The sequence below is a fragment of the Sinohyriopsis cumingii genome, unplaced genomic scaffold (assembly GCF_028554795.1).
Source record: "Sinohyriopsis cumingii isolate HCF-2022 unplaced genomic scaffold, ASM2855479v2 utg000846l, whole genome shotgun sequence".
In the NCBI taxonomy this organism is placed as follows: domain Eukaryota; kingdom Metazoa; phylum Mollusca; class Bivalvia; order Unionida; family Unionidae; genus Sinohyriopsis; species Sinohyriopsis cumingii.
This window is the reverse complement of record NW_028315937.1, coordinates 57,205-76,846: the sequence shown is the minus strand read 5'-3', so window position 1 is coordinate 76,846 and position 19,642 is coordinate 57,205. Positions and strand designations below refer to the sequence as shown.

Genomic DNA, 19,642 nt, shown 5'->3' with positions numbered 1-19,642 from the left:
TTTATCCATTTACGTACAATAAAGAACAGTAATGCCTCGAAAGTGTGTTAATACCGCGGACAATTTTTGCTATATTTGTGGGGAAGTGACATTTGCCAACCAGAAGAAAAGTATCAATTCTCAAGTGAAGAAGGCATATCATCTTTACTTCGGATGCAAGGTTGGTGACCAAGACAAGCCTTGGGCTCCGCATATATGCTGTGCTACATGTACAACACAGCTTTCACAGTGGTTGAATTGCAAAAGGTCATCAATGCCGTTTGCAGTCCCAATGGTGTGGAGAGAGCCAAGCAACCACCTAAATGACTGTTACTTCTGCTTGGTTCCTCCTCTTTCCGGCGGAATAACGAAGCGAAAGAAGTCGAGAATAGTCTACCCAAACATTCCGTCTGCATTGAGACCAGTTCCACATGGTGAGGGACTTCCTATTCCAGAACCTCCAGCAGAATATTCTCTTGATTCATCTGACGAAGACAAAGGTGAGTCGACCTGTTCTTCTCCTGGTCCATCAGCATGCAGTGATCCAGATTTTCACTGTGGTGCATCATCAACCCCACACAGAATAACACAGGAAGAACTAAATGACCTGATTCGTGATTTGGACTTATCAAAGAACAAGGCAGAATTGCTAGGATCAAGACTCCAACAATGGAATCTTCTAGAAGAAGATGTCACAATTACTGCATATCGAAAGCGCCACCAGCAATTGGAGCCTTTCTTCAGAAAGGAAAGTAATCTGATATTCTGTTCCGATATTGAGGGCCTCATGAATGCTTTAAAAATCACTCATGACCCACAAGAATGGAGACTATTTGTGGACTCTTCGAAACTGAGTCTCAAGGCTGTGCTTTTGCACAATGGAAACATTCTTCCATCTATTCCAGTAGCGTATGCTGTCCACATGAAAGAGACATACGATAACTTAAGGCAGCTACTGAATTCCATTGAGTATAACAAGTACAGCTGGCACCTCTGTGGTGATTTGAAGGTAGTTGCCCTTTTAATGGGACTGCAGCAAGGATATACAAAATACATGTGTTTCTTATGCGAGTGGGATAGCCGAGCAAGGGAAATGCACTACATGAGGAAGGAATGGACTCACAGGCAGAATGTAGCCATTGGAGAGAAGAATATCCAACACCCAGCTCTGGTTGAGGCTCAGAAAATCTTGCTACCACCCCTTCACATCAAACTAGGTTTGATGAAGAACTTCGTGAAAGCCATTGACCCGACTTTGCCAGCATTCCGATACCTGCATGAAAAATTTCCTCGACTCAGCGAAGCAAAGATTAAAGAGGGAGTTTTTGTGGGTCCTCAGATTCGAGAGCTTTTCAAAGATGACCGGTTCAACAACTTGCTGGAAGGTGACGCGAAACAAGCATGGAATGCTTTTCGCCTAGTTTCTACAAACTTCCTCGGAAATGTTAGGGCAGAAAACTATAAGGAACTAGTAGAAGACATGTTGATGAAGTATAAGAAACTTGGCTGCAATATGTCTCTAAAGATTCACTTCATTCATTCCCATTTTAAATTTCTTTCCTAGCAACTGTGGTATTGTCAGTGATGAACACGGCGAACGTTTTCATCAAGATATCGCAACAATGGAACAAAGATACCAGGGAAAATGGTCCACTACAATGCTGGCTGACTACTGCTGGACACTCCTCAGAGATGCTCCCGAACAGCTGTACAAGAGACAGGCGAAGAAATCTAAGATGTAGTCAATGACTTGATTTTTTATAGGTAGGCTATTACAGTTGACCTTTTACTATTGGAATGCATTTCGTTATGTAAACATTAATTTCTTGCAGATTACAAAAAAACTAGAGCCAATTTTGCAATTTGACTGTCATATTCGTGTTCAGCACATAAAAATTGATAAGAATTGACTAATTTTATTTCAGTAACATGACTTTTGTAAAAATTTGTTGTCCAGTGTAATATTTACACTGATTTAGTAGCTATAATATTTACAATAATGCTGTAAACGAGCAAGATATAAATTAAAATTTTATATTCACGCATAACACACGAGATCATTTTAAAAACTGTTCAGCATATTATAATACACTGACAGACAATAGTAACATTATAATCTACTTACATATGTGAGTAAAAGGCACAGTGAAACCTGATTCAAAATGATACTTCTTGTAAGGTGAATAATATCCTCACATCTCAAGATAAGCTCTCAACTGCCATAAATTCCCTAAAACAATTCGAAATAAATACACGAAACTATTTAAAGAGATTGTCTTACCACTGTAACTATCCGGGTCGTATAGTTTCATCATAATCCACCCAGGTCATACAGTTGGGTTAGGCATGGGGAAATATCAATGTGGCGAACTAAATATAATACTGATCACAGTTGGCGATGTGGCGGTTTTAAAACAAGGGTTACTTTCATTTTAAATGTGCTAGCAACCAACATTTTTATTAGAAGACCCTAGAATTAAGTTTTCGGGAATGGAAGCAAAATACATACTACACCAATGGTGTGGTATGAGCTATTTTTTTCAGAGAAATCTCTCTTCTCGAATTTCTCTCCATTGTTGCTAAAAGAAACTAACTAAAGTTATGTAAACACATCTTCAACGCGTGTTTCATACTTCAGTATAATGATTTCATATAATTAAAGTTTTAATATTAATTTTCTCCAAATAGAATCATGTCTGCACAAGAACTGATATATTAGTTTTGCTATTCATTCGCCTTTACACATCGAAAAACATAAATCTCTCACGTTTCAAGGCTGTTATGATCTTTTGAACCTCGGCTTAACCATTCCACAAAGTACATTAGGATTACTCGCCTCAAATAATAGCATATCATTGTTTTTTGCAACCAGAAAACGTTAGGGACATTTGAAAGACAGACTCTCTGCTTTGTCATTTCAATGATCAGAAACGTTAGGAATTCCAGCATTGTGTGTTCTCCAAGACTGTAAAGAATCGTATGAGTGTATTTAATCTTCAAAATAACGCCACATTAAAGACGTTTAATTGCATATGGTAATAAAGTCTATTAAATATAAGAGTTGTGTCTTGTGAGGATTTTGTATTCTTTAGAACTTTAGTTACAGATTGCCGAAGACAATTTGCATGAATTTCAAATTATTTAAATTCATTTACCCGTGTTATATTATTTATCACAAGCATTCGTGCATACAAATTTCCACCTGATTGTTAAGCAATGTTAAAATCAAACTGATAATGCAAAATATAAGGATTCGTATTGTGATCTCTTCTTCATTTTTCAGTCATTTGAAATATATGCATCACAAAAATAAATATGAATAAATTTCAAGAGGTCAACATAGTACTGGCTCAGTATGAAATATCCAAGCATAGCCAATATTCCGGATTTATAAAAATAAACTTTAAATTATACATATATCTTACCTACTGAGTTCAAATTTAAGGCCTGCAAAATTTAAGACATCTGGGAAGGTCAATCAATCGAAGTCTGCTTTAAAGATAAAAAGATGTATGCATAAATATTAAAAGGTAATGACCGACAAATAGGAACGTGAAATTATTCAACTCTTATATTAGTGAAACCTGCTTTAAGACAAACCAGTGAGGATTGGTTAGTCTATGAAATAATACTTCAAAGATTACATACATACAAAAATATTAAAATATGAGTTATAGATATAAGCTTGAAACTCGCGTTGAACAGGGCAAACTATATACATGCAAAATGTAAGGTGTGAGGTTGGTTAATCAATAAACTTTTGATTTTGTCATAATTTACACGCATAAAATTAATATTTTCAGGTAAGAAATTAAATGTAAGTTACATATGCAACGGTTATACATTTCTCTGATCTATGAAACCAATTTTAAGGTAGGCAAAATTTGAACATTTTGAGTAAAATACACAAATAACAGTGTATACATGAATTCAAAGCATACTATTAAAAAAGTTGTTGTAGGGTTTAACGCCATTTTTCAGCACAAGATAGGCTCTACATGGCGGAGTAATAATGGAGGAAGAAACCGAGAAAACCCCCGGAAAGAACCACCGACCAAGGAGAAGCTACCAGCAAGCTTTCTCATATATCCACATTGGCCGAACCCGAGACTCGAACCCACGCAGACAGAGGTGAGATTGCAGTGATCTGTAACGGTGAGCGCTTTAGACCACTCGGGGCCCCTAAAAATAAGTACTTTACATTCTCGTCCAAAATAATTAACAAATTATGAAGAATTTATTCAATAAGGTAGACTCTAATACTAATGTAATACTTTTCCATCTATTTGTATATAGTGCATGTCATTGCAACTCTAACTTTCACTAACAACCTCCTCAAATACTGATTGACAAGAATGACCTAATTATTTAACTTTTAAGTGGGAAATTTATGAGGGCAAAGTCCACAGGAAAAACAGGATTTGACGTAAGTGTTTGTTATCTGCATGATCTGGACAAATTACCTCGTACACATCGTGCTTGCACGATGCATCAATATGACTACACCTTTTAAGGTGTGGACTAAGCCATAACATCTATTCTAATTCAACATGAAAATGATAGGTCATTCTTTTTGGGCTATATTTATGGGAGATACAAAAGTCAAAATATGGGGCAATTTCACGTGAGACCGTTTCTTTGTTTCTCTCATAAAATATACATAATAATCAAATGAAACAAAATTTTGATGAAACATTGTAAAGTGAACAAAAACAAAAAGATGTGGAAATTTTGACAAAAGCATATAGTCAATACAAGTATTACTTAAAAAAAGAAAACAAAATAACTTGGTAAATCTAGGGACGAATTTGATTCACTTTGTATTAGATCTTTTGCAATCCCCAATATTTCAATTATTCGACCTAAGTTAATACAATACTCACTGTTGCTGGTAGATATTCGACCTAAGTTAATACAATAATCACTGTCGCAGGTATATATTCGACCTAAGTTAATACAATACTCACTGTTGCAAGTAGATATTCGACCTAAGTTAATACAATACTCACTGCTGCAGGTAGATATTCGACCTTAGTCAATACAATACTCACTGTTGCAGGTAGATATTCGACCTTACTGAATACATTACTCACTGTTGCAGGTAGATATTCAACATTAGTGAATACAATACTCACTGTTGCAGGTAGATATTCAACATTAGTGAATACAATACTCACTGTTGCAGGTAGATATTCAACATTAGTGAATACAATACTCACTGTTGCATGTAGATATTCAACCTTAGTGAATACAATACTCACTGTTGCAGGTAGATATTCAACATTAGTGAATACAATACTCACTGTTACAGGTAGATATTCAACCCAAGTAAATACAATACTCACTGTATATATTCGACCTTAGTGAATACAATACTCACTGCTGCAGGTAGATATTCAACCCAAGTAAATACAATACTCACTGTTGCAGGTAGATATTCGACCTTAGTGAATACACTACATATTGCTGCAGGTAGATATTTGACCTTAGTGAATACAATACTCACTGCTGCAGGTATATATTCAACCTTAATTATTACAATACCCACTGTTGCAGGTAGATTAACCACTGACGTAATTTAAAAAATACCGGACACTTCTTTGCAGACAAAGACAACTGATCACGTTAAGTGGACAGACCAGTTGAAACCCTGACTACCTGGTATAAAACTGGGCGAATGGAAACCAAAATTGCAGGTGCTAGCCCCAAATGCACAACTTTACGACCCAAGTCAGACTAAACGTTTATCCCGTTACATTGGGGGATTTTCTACTTGAATACAGATTTAGGTTATTTAGGTAAACTCCAAACCTATGGAGTGGGCCGGTGGAATAATATATTCTATATATATTCGCATAAGGGAAAAATATGCAGGGATGAGCACAAAAAATGTTTGCATGAAAACTAAACCTAACTGAATTTTACAGTACTCACCATTCTAATTTTATGGAATAATGTGAACCAGTATAGAAATAGATGAACGTACAATTGTGTATGTTTTTGGAGGGTCATGATAGTAACAGTTTTGTAAAAAAAAAAAAGAATATTTTGAGAGCTTGTCATATTTGTAACTGAAGAAATGGTGACATTTTCCTACTGATGCAGTTTTAGTCATTCTTCAGACTAGACTTAGAACACTCAGTACTGAAATTAGCAGCAGATTCTTTAGGTGCAGAACTGAAAACACGTTTCAAACATATAGATTAACAACATGCTATGGAACATTTGCTGTTCTCCAAGTAGAAGCATCACGGATGGATCTATACTGAAATGTACAGGAGGGGTTCTGAAAAGTTCTAAACATTTTGCTGAAAATGTTTTTGTTTTCTCTTTTAACAAGTCGATAAACTTAACGCTGACCGATAGATAAAATAATATTAAATAGTATGCATAGGTATATTCAAAAGGCTGCACACCTGCAGATGTATGTGTGTAGCGTAACAGAGGTAAATAAAAATGACAAAACTGTCGTCAGAGAACAATTCTGCTACTGAGCAAACAGCATACTGTAAAGTCCAGGCGCTCTTTGGGTACTCTCTGACTGATATAAATGACCTACCTGGATAAAATTTATGGATGCAATTCCATGTTATAGCCTACAAATCTTAAGTGGTTTGATCATCTGAATGGTGATCGAAAATCCATGGAAGATGACCCATGTTATGGAAGATCGTTGTCTGAATTGGTGAAAGGGAAGTAGCTGCTGTGAAGATGGGAACTGATGAAGAAGCTAGATACATAGTGGAATATATGTCTGCTATCACAGGCATTAAGTAGTCGACTGTCTATAATATGCTGAACATTATTTGAAACTCAGAAAGGTATGTGCATGATGGGTCCCGTATTTGTTGATTTCAGATCAAGTACAGGCTATGGTTGAAATCACCAAACAACTACTTGCCAAATATCAAAAGAGAAATGGCGACGTTTGAATGAGATTGTTACAGGTGACGAAATACAGATTTACTTTTCTTAATCCGACTCAAGAGGAAATAATAAAGTTTGAGTCGAAAACAAATGGAGACCAAAAATCGCTCGACGTTTTCTGACTGTTAAGAAACTTTATACACATTATTTTTCGATGTAAAAGGCCCAGGCACATCTGCCTGACTGTTTGTGTTTGCGGAGATTTGTATGCCATCAAAGTGTTGCCAAAAGTTGCTGAAATCTACCGACCCATCATTCCGCGTGCCAGACTCTATGTATCTATCTTATTATAATCACGCACTGGCACATAACTCCGCCTTTGTGACAGACCTCCTGACGGAAGCGAGCATCCAAACTTTGCCACATTATCCATACACACTAAATTTAGCCCTAAGTAATATTTGGGTGAACCCTATTACCGAAGATTTGCAGAGGACATACATTTTAAAAAGCCGTCATGTAGTTGAAAGAGCAGTGTTCTTGTGTATGTTCAACATAACAAAAATGGGATCCAATATTTCGATAATCAGACTGAGAAAGTGTACAGAGGTGCATGGTGAGCCCCTTCTGAATGGTGGGAGGGGGATACACTGGCGTACGTTATGTTCACTAATAAATAACTTTGTATAGGGCACTTTATTTAGCACTAGTAAATACCCCTCGCAGATCTGACGAGTATTTAGAAATTTAAAGTTATTACATTTGTAATACGACAGCATTTCCACAGTTTTAATATGGGAGTTTAATTAGTACCACGAGTCTTGCGAAGGAAAGCTGAGGAACAATTATAACATTCAAATAAAGGTCTATTTACGCAATACACAGTCACCTTCAATGAAAGAATCCTCACCAGATCATGCAGGGTCAATCGCAATGGTGTGTCTCTTGGCTAGATACTCTAGGAACCGACCATTTGTAGTTCAGGGCGAGGGAAGGGGTGAAGGGCTAGGATGTTTCTGAACAAGGCTTTTCCTTTAATCTGATAAATCAAATAAATTTTCAAAAATTACAGCCTTCTTCCCACAAAACTAAAGGGAAGGTCCATTATTTTATTTGCCTCTACACACAATAACTACATGTGATGCCGTGTCATTAAACATTAATTAGTTAAAATTAATCAACTGAAGGGTCCACACTAAAGTGTTTTACTTTCTTATTTTCAAGTCATAACCCCAAATGGAATTCCTTGCTAGGTTTGGAAATGTCGTCCGCTACCGATTTTTAAAGTAGCCGAAAGAAAAATTTGCCAAGTCTGGCAGACAGTAATTCTTGTATTTGCTGATCGATATTAAGCTCTGTTAAAGGGGAGGGGTAGTCTGTACTATTGGTTCACGTCAGTAAGTCACGATAAGGAAACGTGCACAAGTATTAATTCGAATTTGGGATGAAAAGCAGCAGTTGAGGAGTTGTATTTCATTTGGAATCAAAATAAATAACTGCAGCAAGTTTCTAAATATTCAACAATTTTTTCCAAGTCTTGCTGGCCAGAAATGACACACAGGTTTTTCAAATGGAATCTTTAATCCTAGATACTAACTGTAGAACATTAAACCAACAAAAGATTTTTACCCGGCTGAATTTGCTACATTTATATGATTCCCTGTAAAATACTTTCTGAAGTGAAGCTACATATCTACTCATCTTCAATTGCCCTAACAAGTTTTTCCCAGTCAAACCTATTTACAAAAAAACATACAATATGCTGAAGCTCCTCTGGGATGACCTTTTCACAGATAGCCTTTTCATCCCCTGATCCTGCCACCAAAGGAATGATCTTGCCCGATCCAATGATCAGCTTCTTCATTATAGCTGAATGCATTTGGAAACAACAGAAATCATCGTTCTTAAATTTTTCTGTGAGTACCAAAATTACTTTTGAACTTTCCTTTACTTTATTCTCGAATTCCTTCAAAATGGTTGTCCCAGGCATGTAATCTCGCTTTTGGAAACATCCCTTAAATCCATACCTTCCTTCTAGTGTTGGTAATAGTTCAAACCTGACCCAGTCACTGTCTTCATCGCTATTCATGACCAGGAAGTCGTATTCATATTTGGGAAATCTTCGTTTAGGTAGTCTCTCCTTTACATGTGTTTTAGTGGGATGGATGGACACATTCTCTGCCCCGCAGTAATTGAAATAAATAGTATCACGTTTCTTCTGCCATTTCACCAATTTCATGTGAGAGTCTTCGTCGAAAGTGCTAATTCTAACAAGCTGGTGCAGTGCATCTTCTCTATCTTCTCTGAGACTTAAACACCTATTTAAAGCACGCTGAAATTGTGGATGACGTCCTTTTCTACTGGGTTTCTCATGTTTCAATATGTGTTGTACTGATATATTGTCTTCCCTCAGCCAACAGGCTTGGTAGTGGAGGTCAGATATACACGTCATGAAATGCTGCCCTATGAATTCGTTAATATCATAGCTATCATCAGAAACACATTTTTTATCATAGCTAGCATGAGAAACACATTTCTTTTGGAAAGCCTCCAGTAATATTTGTCCCAACCTGACATTATGGGTCATCAAATGATCTACAATTTCCACTGCCAAGGATGGACAATACGCTGCTATCATGCAGTATAATGCAACATGATTCAAACCATGTCCACAGTCTTCTTTCCAAAGTTTGCTGTCTTTGCATCTTTTGCATTGCATTTCAATTAGACGGTTTGATATTTCATCAACGTACCAAGATCTATGACATTCATCCATGTGGCAAAGACTTTGGTTTCCTGCGTCCATATTGTCTCGATTTCTCTCTGATGGTGAAAGGTGTTTCAGGCAATCTTCAATTAGAGCCCTGTTCTTAAAAGGGACAATAAGGAGAAGAATATCAAGAACAATATGTTTAAAATTTTTCAGATTTTCAGAGGATAGACACCAGCTAATCAATTTCTCTGACTTAACTTCCTTCTTTATGAGAAGAAATCTGATTACTTCTATCAGTGCTTTGGGGCTAACGGTCTGCCAATCTGAAAACTCCTCCTTCTGACTTTCACAACTCATCTTTTCATCCATCAATTTCTTTCTGCATGGACAATCATTCCTTTGTATAGAATCATTGTCTACAGTATATTTTATATTGGTCTCTGAACAATTTCCTTTCACAGCGTTCTTATAGTCTAAAACAACTACCATGGAATCTTGCTGGTCTGTATTTTCACGAACTGAAAGATAACTTGTCATATTATGTCCCGATTCTTTTCCATCATCGAAATGATCTATTAATGTTTCAGACCGTGATCTCTGCCTTTGCAGTTTTCTAGAAAACTCAACCTTATCTGATTTCACGCAATTGTCCCCACCAATGTGATCACGACTCCAACGATTTTCAAGACTTATGTTTAAGGAACCTACAGGACCTATCTGACCATCATTTACTTTGAAATTCACTGTAGTGTTATCGACTGAAAAACTCTTATACTCATCTGGTATGCCCATATGATCAGTGACTTTGTGGACACTGCTTAAATTATCTCCTCGATTGTTATGGCTGGGAAAATCAACAACTGAGGTGAAAGACCTGGACCTTTCTCTTTGTTTTTCTTGGCTCATTAAAAGATTTCTGTTCTTTTTTGAAACATCAACTTGGTGACATTTGTTTTGATCCGTCGATCCTTTACTCCTTTTTGGAGGATTAATTTGTTTAACGAGATCTTCCTTTGTCACACCTACATGTAACCAATAGGAAATTATTTCCAGTAAATTGTATTTTTCGGTTTCATTTGATTCCTTTTCAAGCACTTTCATATAGCATTTCATCATTGAAGAATAACTGGATGAAATCTTCTTTTTTGCATCTAAACCTAACTCGACAGCTCGTTTAAAGGATTCCAAGGCGGGACAATACTGCCCCATGTCAAGCAAGCATTTTCCATGTGCTATGTGCACTGAATCCTGTTTATCACCATCTAGATGTTGTAGAGCATGGAGAAAATTTTCGAGAGATTTCAAATATAGCTTTTGTTTTTCTGTTTTATCAAGCGTATGATCTCGCGCTAAGTAATGGTAGGCCTTCCCTAGAGTCATAGACAGACTTGCTGTTTGGTTTTTGCTTGCCCCTTTTTCTCCATGTTCTATGGCTAATTTCAGTAGTTGCAGACCGTTGCTTAATTTGCACTTTTCTACATGATAAAGATGAAGATCGGAACTCACAGACCATGCAAACCAGTTTCCGTCCGCAGACTCGTCGATCGCAAGTGCCTCTGTAATGCATTCTATGGCTTTGCAAACATCCTTAAATTTCAGACTAAGGGCATAGCGAATTAAAGCCTCTGTGTTTCTCTGGATATTTAATGCATCTACAAAGCACAGATTGGGGTCTTTAAACTCCCTCTGTAATTCAAGTTGTTCAGAAAACTCTTTTAAACCATTCCATTTTTTCTTGGATAGAAAACTTCCTAAATAGGTATAAGCAATGGAGGTGATATGACTATGTTTACTATGTTTCGTTACTTCAATTATGCTTTTTAGTGTCTTCACGCCTTCTTTATAACAATGTTCTAAATCATCCTTATCACTGGGTGGCCTGCATGCATTACTCATTCTCTGAAGAGACTGAGCATACCACAGTTTCCACTGAAGTAAAGCAAGCTTCCAATCTGGTCCCTTTTGATCCTCAAAAATTCCGTTCTCTCCTTCTCTTTCAAGCAAATCCTCTGAAATCTGCAAGCTCTCTTCAAACATTTTAACTGACCTCCTGTATCTTTCAAGCTCATTCGTTTTGGCGTGGCAGTCAAATAAAATAGCAAATCCTTGCTCTCCAAGGTAGGTGGCTTTTCCCATTTTGTCATCAGAACACCTTTTATACTGCTCATAATATTTGTCTGCCCTTTGCCAGTCCCCTAATTTCTGGTATACATGATATAAATTACAGAGTGCATTTTGATTCTTCCCATCAGTTTTAAGAATCTGATCAAATTGTTTACAAGCTTCAATGTATTGTTTCTGGTAATATAAGAATGCTCCTTTAAGGTTAAGAATGGCATTACAAGTAACAACATATTGGCATATTTCGCAGCGATCAAATGTTTTTTTCTTGCAATCGTTGCAGCGGAAATCCCTGAGAAGTTTGTCCATGATAGCTATGTTGTGAGAAATCTGGTACTGGCCATGAACTGACGAGGCATTAAGTTGAAGGTCAAGATGCCCAGGTCGGACATGTTCTTCACTTGATAATTTACATGCCATTTCGATTTTTCCCAATACTTACTTATCTCAGGAAAGCATTTCCATTCATCTGAAACATAAATTAATATTTTTGTTACCCATTGTGGCTAACATGCAAATTTTACTGGGCATATCTTACCAGGCCCCACTTTCACTTGGTAAACTAGGAAGCAGAAATGAAGTGAAACCAACAATTTAAATTCATCAAACAAATTGTTTCTGTAAGTTACAAAGTGAAAATTTGAAGAGGAACATACAGTACTGTGGATTAAATCCCAATAATCCGAAACGTCTTATCGCAAGTCCAAAAACAAAGTGTTTTGAATGAATTCCAATAGTCTTGAATATCTTGATGTGTGATAATGGTATAATCCAGAATGTCTTTGAATGAGCCCCTAAAAGAAGTATTTAATTTTAAAAATATCAATGAACACTTTGTAATTCCAATGAATAGTTTCAATAAATAATTCTTCTAGAATTATATCTGAACATACATGCAAATTCTGATCACATATTTCCGAACAATGGTGTGATATAGCAATTAATAATTGTTTACCAAATCCTATATATACTAATTTCACTTGACCTAAGACACATTATAATTTCATAGGGAAAACCCCTGGTCTTGAATTCAAATTCAAGTAAACATCTTGTTTACGTCTTAGAATCATGATATACGAAACATATAATATATTCCTTCTCAAACTGTGCAGCTTAAATATCTTACTTCTTGCTTGCCTGGTTTACAAGAAAACATTTTTCAAACAATATCAAGAAGTCATCAAGGATTAAAATAAAATTCTATCAGCTTGGATTCTCCAATAAAGAATTTATGAGGAAACCTTGGGCATTTTGTCCAAAATGATGAGATCTTCATACTTGAAAAAGAAGGATCTTGTCTGCACTAGCTTCAAACTTGTTATTTGTGTTTTCTATTTTTGCTTTCCAACTTTTCAAGTGAAAAATTCATGTGAATATGATTTTCCATCCAGGTGACATAGTGCTAACAAGATTTTCAAGCTGGCCAGTGTGTGGTGGCCATACTGGACCTCACAAGGGAACCATTATCATTTAAAACCAATCAGCCATCATAAGAACCTTTTGGTGAAAATCCCATGTCAATATGACTTTCCGTTCAGGAGGAATAGATAACCACATTTTAAAGATGGCTGCAATATTGATAGTTAAATTGGCACCAGTTTCATCTGAGAACCACTAGACATGATAAGAATGTCTTTTAGGGAAAATCCCAGTTCTATAAGACTGTCCATCCCGGATGAGTAGCAATGACAAGATTTTTGAGGCAACTGCTCTTTGACCTTATTGTGTCAGGTCAGCATCATTGTTATTTAAAACCAGCTAGACATCATAATAAGTCTTTCTGTGAAAACCTCATATTTATACATCCATCCACTCAGGGAAAGCAGTGATAAAATGTTCAAGATGGCCACTGTGTGGCAGCCATCCAGGATATCAGATCACACATTTTTCTTTTAAGATCAACTGGACATCAAAACAAGTATTTTGGTAAAAACTCCATTATCAATATGGCCTTCAGTTTAAATGGAGTTGCAATAACAAGATTTTTAAGATGGCTGCTGTAGCGACCATAATGGATGTCAGGTTGGTACTATTTTTACTTAGGACCAGCTAGACATCATAAAGTCTTTTAGTGAAAACCCCATGTTGATATGCCATCCGAGCAGCAGAGAGACTGAGCCCACCAACTATTTCGTCAAACAGAACCTTCTATCGAAAACACTCTTGATAGAAGGTCTTGTCTTCGCAAATAAACCCTTCTAGTCAGAAACAATGATAAATAGGCTTTCTTTGCTGACCAGAAGGGTTATCTCATGAAAAATATCTGCCTATATAACTGCTTCTCGATACAAGGGTCTACTAGACGAAACATTCGGTGGCTCAGTCTCTCTGCTGCTAGAAATGCTAGCATTTCTGGAAACACTAACTAAAAATTGTATCTAATCCTATTCGATACCGTGTTCGAGGATCATGTAAATTTATCGTTACAAATCCGTGTGGTTTTGCCTGAGCACGACTAAAGAAATTTCTGAATTTATTCATGTCCATGTCACCGCTGCACCAAGTCTGATTATATTTCGTAACGTGTGTGCGTCAACGCCGTTAAATACCGCGAGAACGTTACAGTTATCTCTGATCACTTTTGGTATTTGTGTATATCGTTGAGTTACATAAATCACATCAGTGTTTTTATGTCGTCCACGTGAAAATATCCTGGCAGGGTTTGATTGTTTGTCCAACATGATATCATCGTACACGACTAAATTATTAATACTCTCATCAATATCATCGATACTCGGTGCTTCATCAATATCAGTTATAAAATCAACAACATCTTCTTCACTTATCGATTTTGCACTTTCGTTAAAATCTTTTAACACGCTGTAGCATTGCTGATCGTCCACTGACGGTGCTATCAAATATAATTTATCCCACGTCATCCACTTCATTATTAAATTAAGTAACAACTGCGTCTTACCCGACCCAGATGGACCTATAATAATCATTCGAATTGAGTTTGGTAGCACTGAGTTATGTTTAATTGGCTCTCGTCGCTTTGACGCAGAAAAGTCAGTAATCTCCATTTGAAATGTCTTTGACATTTTTATATATCATAAAAATAATATGGATTTATATTGTGTGAAATGCCGAGCACGTACCCCAACTGCGGATATGACAACAATTACAACAAAAAATAATCGACAAGCGCTTACAGGCAAGTGTGAACGATGTGGCATAAAAAAGTTTCAATTTATTTTAAAAAAGGGAGGTGATATCGCAGCCAATTTAGCCAAGTTACCAGGAACACCGTGGGCTAAATACCCAGGAGAAAAACATCTTCCAGGATATAATTACTGTGGTCCTGGAACCCGACTTGATATCAGACTTGATGCTCAGGATCAGCCAAATCCAGGTGAGTATCCGATAGATGCTATTGATAAGGCGTGTCATGCGCATGATGTAGCTTACCGAAGTAAGGATTTGCAACAGCGCCATCTCGCGGACGTGAAATTAATTCATGCGTTAAATGCTATCACTGATAAATCTTTCAAAGAAAAGTTAGCATCTTGGTTGATAAAATCCGCAATGAAAGGTAAATTAGCGCTAGGTACTGGTATATAATGGAGTCGATTTATTATTCCCCAAAGGGATATTGGAGAGGTAGCGCAGCAATTAGTAAACTCGCTGAAGCAGCAAAAGTTACAAAAGTTACTGCTAAAAAGTGGTTATCCCGACAGGCAATATGGCAAATTTATCTGCCGCGTCCTAAACAAATTCACTTTGCATATTTCGATGTTAGTGTGCCAAAAAGGTTCATCAGGCTGATATATTATTTCTGCCACATGATACTATCCGAAGACGTACATACAAGTACGCGCTAACTGTAGTTGATGTTGCAAGTAGATACAAAGATGCTGAACCGTTAACGACTAAAACAGCATCTGAGGTTGCTTCTGCGTTTAAACGAATTTACCAGCGAGGTGGTCTACGTTGGCCTAATCTATTACAAGTTTATCCTGGCAAAGAATTTTCAGGGTGCAGTATCATCACTGATGAAATAACATAACGTCACCATCAGACGAGGACATACTGAAATTCATCGCGATCAGGCAATTGTTGAGCGATTCAATCGAACACTTGCTGAGCGGTTATTTGGATATCAGTTGTTGTTGTTGTTGTTGTGGGGTTTAACGCCATTTTTCAGCACATGATAGGCTATACATGGCGGTCAGTATTAATGGTGGAGGAAGAACCCGGGAAAACCCCGGAAAGAACCACCGACCCTCGAGAAGCTACTGGCAAGCTTTCTCACATACCCACATTGGCTGAATCTTAGACTCGAACCGCCGCAGACAGAGGTGAGATGGCAGTGATCCGTAACGAAGAGCGCTTTAGACCACTCGCCACTCGGGGCCCCTGGATATCAGTACGCAAAGGAATTTATTCAGGATACGAGATCGCGCGAATGGGTTGCAAGATTACCAAGCGTGATAGCTGCGCTAAATAATGAGATTACACGAACAACCAACATGAAACCTGCCATCGTGATCACGAAAACACAAGGTGTTTTTCAAAAAATATACCACTACAACGAAAGAAAGAAAAACAAAAAATACTGGGTGATGTTACAGTTAGGTATTTATATGAACCGGGTGAACTTGAAGGTGGTAAACGAAGAGTGACTGATCCTATCTGGAGTGTTACCACACACAAGATATCCACCGTGACAAGATCTACTGGTAGACCAGCAATCTACAGATTGGATTCAACTGCTCCTCAACGCGGATTCACACGTGAGCAATTACAAGTAATTCCCGAGGACACACAATTACCACCCCGATCACTTAACTAGCACTAGTGCCAGCGCCTCTACGTCGATTGCACTCAAGACAGGTCAACATGATATTATCGCGTGTATGACCGCGACTGTTATCTCTTCTGTCTATGGTAAATTGTCTTGAATGTTTATCCGAATACTGCCATAGCATTATACAATTACAGCTCGCGCAGTGATTATTCTGCTGTTGTTTTAACTCAATAATAAATTCAACATCAAGATCAAAGTCGCGATTATTTTTTTTGTCACTCTGTTTGTAACCGGCGAGTTTTCTTCTTATTACATCACCATCGGTGATGCTGTTGTTTTTATCAGTTATTGACTCTTCCAAGACAATCCTTCGCAGTTGAGATATTCTTCTGACTCTGGACACAGCCAAGTAGACTAGGTTTGACCATTCGATTCGATCATCAACAATCCAGACAGTTGTATCACTGATAGTTAGTCCTTGAGATGAATGAATTGTCATTGCGTATCCCAGCGTCCACGGGGATTTATTCATTTTTAGTGCATCTTAGACAGCATTAATATCAACTAACACAATATCATTCAATACTAAATTCTGTTTCCCTGACTCTGTCAGGCGCCCTGGTATATCAACATCTATATTTTGTAACCGCGTATCAGCTGGTCTATAACATAACGGCACTGGCAACATTGGAAACTTTTCTTGTTGTAATTGAAATAACTGTTGTTGAAGTGTGTCTCTGACTGTCTTTCTACTTGCCACTATCAAATCGTCTGGTTTCCACACGCCCCAAAAGTCGCTCATCGAAGTTTCAGGAATCATCTCGCGCATAATTTCACATTGAATTTTATTCGGTTGTAATCTGATTAATGTTTTAAATTCTTTCAACGTTGCATCAAGTGCTCTATGATCATCAGACACTTCTTCGCAATAATCAACAAAATCTTTTAACCAATCATGAGGAGATGCGCCGACAAACGGAGGTGGTTGACCGTGATCGCCGCACATAATCACTGCAGTATTTTTCGTTAGCAGCCAATCAAGAAATGTTTTTAACGTTTCCAAGGACACCGTACATATCTCATCCCAAATTATTTTCTCGGGAATATATTTTGTTCCCATTCGATCTGACGTCCACACACCGCCGCTGTATTTGAAAAAGCTGTGATAAGTACAAAAATTGACTCCTCGTTGTTTCATCTCCCTGGCAAGCCTGTGTGTAGGTGTTAGCACAATCATATCCGATTTTCCAAATAATTCAATCGCTCGAGTTGTCTTACCAGACCCACCCGGCCCGTTTAAATAAACAGTTTTGTGTCTAGTGATTGGATCATATTCAGATGGCAACAACGAAGTTGTCGAAGACATTTCTGATAATTCCGATTTACAATAATCATCCTTAATTGCAACATCAGCGGATTCACAATATTCATGTAACATCTCCGCTTTTATTCTCCACGAACTCCATGATTCATCGCAAAAGTCTTCGACTTTCCTTGTAAAACGAGCCAGTAATTCTGAGTATCTGCTACTGATATAAAATGAATCCGTTGCAACTCTAAATGCGGTGTCAGGAAATCGATTTATCATTGATAGCAAATTTATAGAAACATAAGCCAGCATTGAAGATCTTAGATGTGTGTATTGAGGCGATTCTCCGTCGATATAACTTACAATTGTGCCCAACTTTTTCCCGTCGGACAAGTAAGCATCCTCCCGATTACAAAATATATTTCTCGCAACGGCATCAGCAATCATAAAATCCAATTCAGCATCATCAATAATCAGTCGCGAGTGATGTAGTTTGTGATCATATGCTGCGCCTTGAGTAAATTTACCGATTATTCTTCGTCCGAGATCTTTTGCTATTTTTTCACTATTGCTAAGTTTGATCTTGAGAACTTTAGGAGCTTCTTTAATAATGACATCCATCGGTGTATTTGGACTCTCTCGTGCATACTCGCTAATAACTTCATCTACACCGATACGCTCCGGTGTTGGCAACCAAACTGAGGTCTGCGGTCGATATGATATGACTGCTATCCGTACAGAAGTGTGTGTTTGTGTGTATGTGTATTTGTGATTTGGATTTGTAACGAGGCTTTTAATAATTTTTCAGTCATATCACTATGATGTCTGAAGGGTGGCAGTTTATAGTGATGTCTAGCATTGAGGAATCATGCTGCAGACATCTGCCATCATGTCCCACCCATTCACATTATCCTGATAGCAAGCCGACCAGTCCTAACACTAACCTCTTAATCCTGAGCACCAAGTGAGACAGCTGCTAGTACCATTTTAATAAGTCTTTGGTATGACCTGGCCAGGGATCGAACCCACGACCTTCCAAATCTGAGGGGAATGCTCTAACCACTTAAACCACTGGAGCCGTATCCATTCAGGTGGAGTAGCAATGACAAGATTTTCAAAATGGCTGTCATGGCAGACTTACTGGAAGTCCTACTGGCACAATTTTCATTTAAGACCAACTAGACATCATAGGAAGTCTTTTACCCAATCTCCATGTTGCTAGGACCATCTATTCATTCATGAAGAGTGGTGATAACATTTCTATGATGGATGCTGTCTAGTGACTAAATTGGATGTCTAAGCAGCACCATTTTCAAATAGGACCATCAAGACCAGAGGATGAATATGTCTGTAACGTTTAATGGCAAACCCCAGTTTCATGATAAATCCTTGATCCATTTATCAAATGGGTTTACACCATTTTTGAAATGTCCCATCATGAAATTCCTACAAAATTCATGACTGAAAATTATTGCTGCTAAGATAATTAAAGTGTCGAAAGCAGTTTACTGTCATTCACCAGATTTTTACTATCGTGCATGAAGTCACTGGTTTACTTTCATACATACAGTCACCAGATGTTTACTACCATACATAGTCACCAGATGTTTACTACCATACATAGTCACCAGATGTTTACTACCATATATACAGTCACCAGATGTTTACTACCATACACAGTCACCAGATGTTTACTACCATACATAGTCACCAGATGTTTACTACCATACAGTCACCAGATGTTTACTACCATACATACAGTCACCAGATGTTTACTACCATACATACAGTCACCAGATGTTTACTACCATACATAGTCCCAGGTGTTTACTACCATACACAGTCACTGAATGTTTAATATCATACATTGTCAATGAATGTTTACTACCATACGCAGAGTCACTGT

At 37.5% G+C, this 19,642-nt stretch overlaps 1 protein-coding gene across 2 annotated transcripts in view; it reads right to left on the bottom strand.

Moving 5' to 3' along the window:
• Window positions 1-8,299: 8,299 nt before the first annotated feature.
• LOC149773174 (uncharacterized) overlaps window positions 8,300-19,642 on the bottom strand; it is a 28,479-nt gene continuing 17,136 nt past the window's right edge. For both annotated transcript variants that reach the window (XM_089946698.1, XM_089946697.1), the window contains one exon: window positions 8,300-12,149. In XM_089946698.1, coding sequence (XP_089802824.1) covers window positions 8,540-12,100 — 3,561 coding nt within the window. In that variant the 5' untranslated portion in view covers window positions 12,101-12,149 and the 3' untranslated portion in view covers window positions 8,300-8,539. The remainder of the gene's footprint in view (window positions 12,150-19,642) is intronic.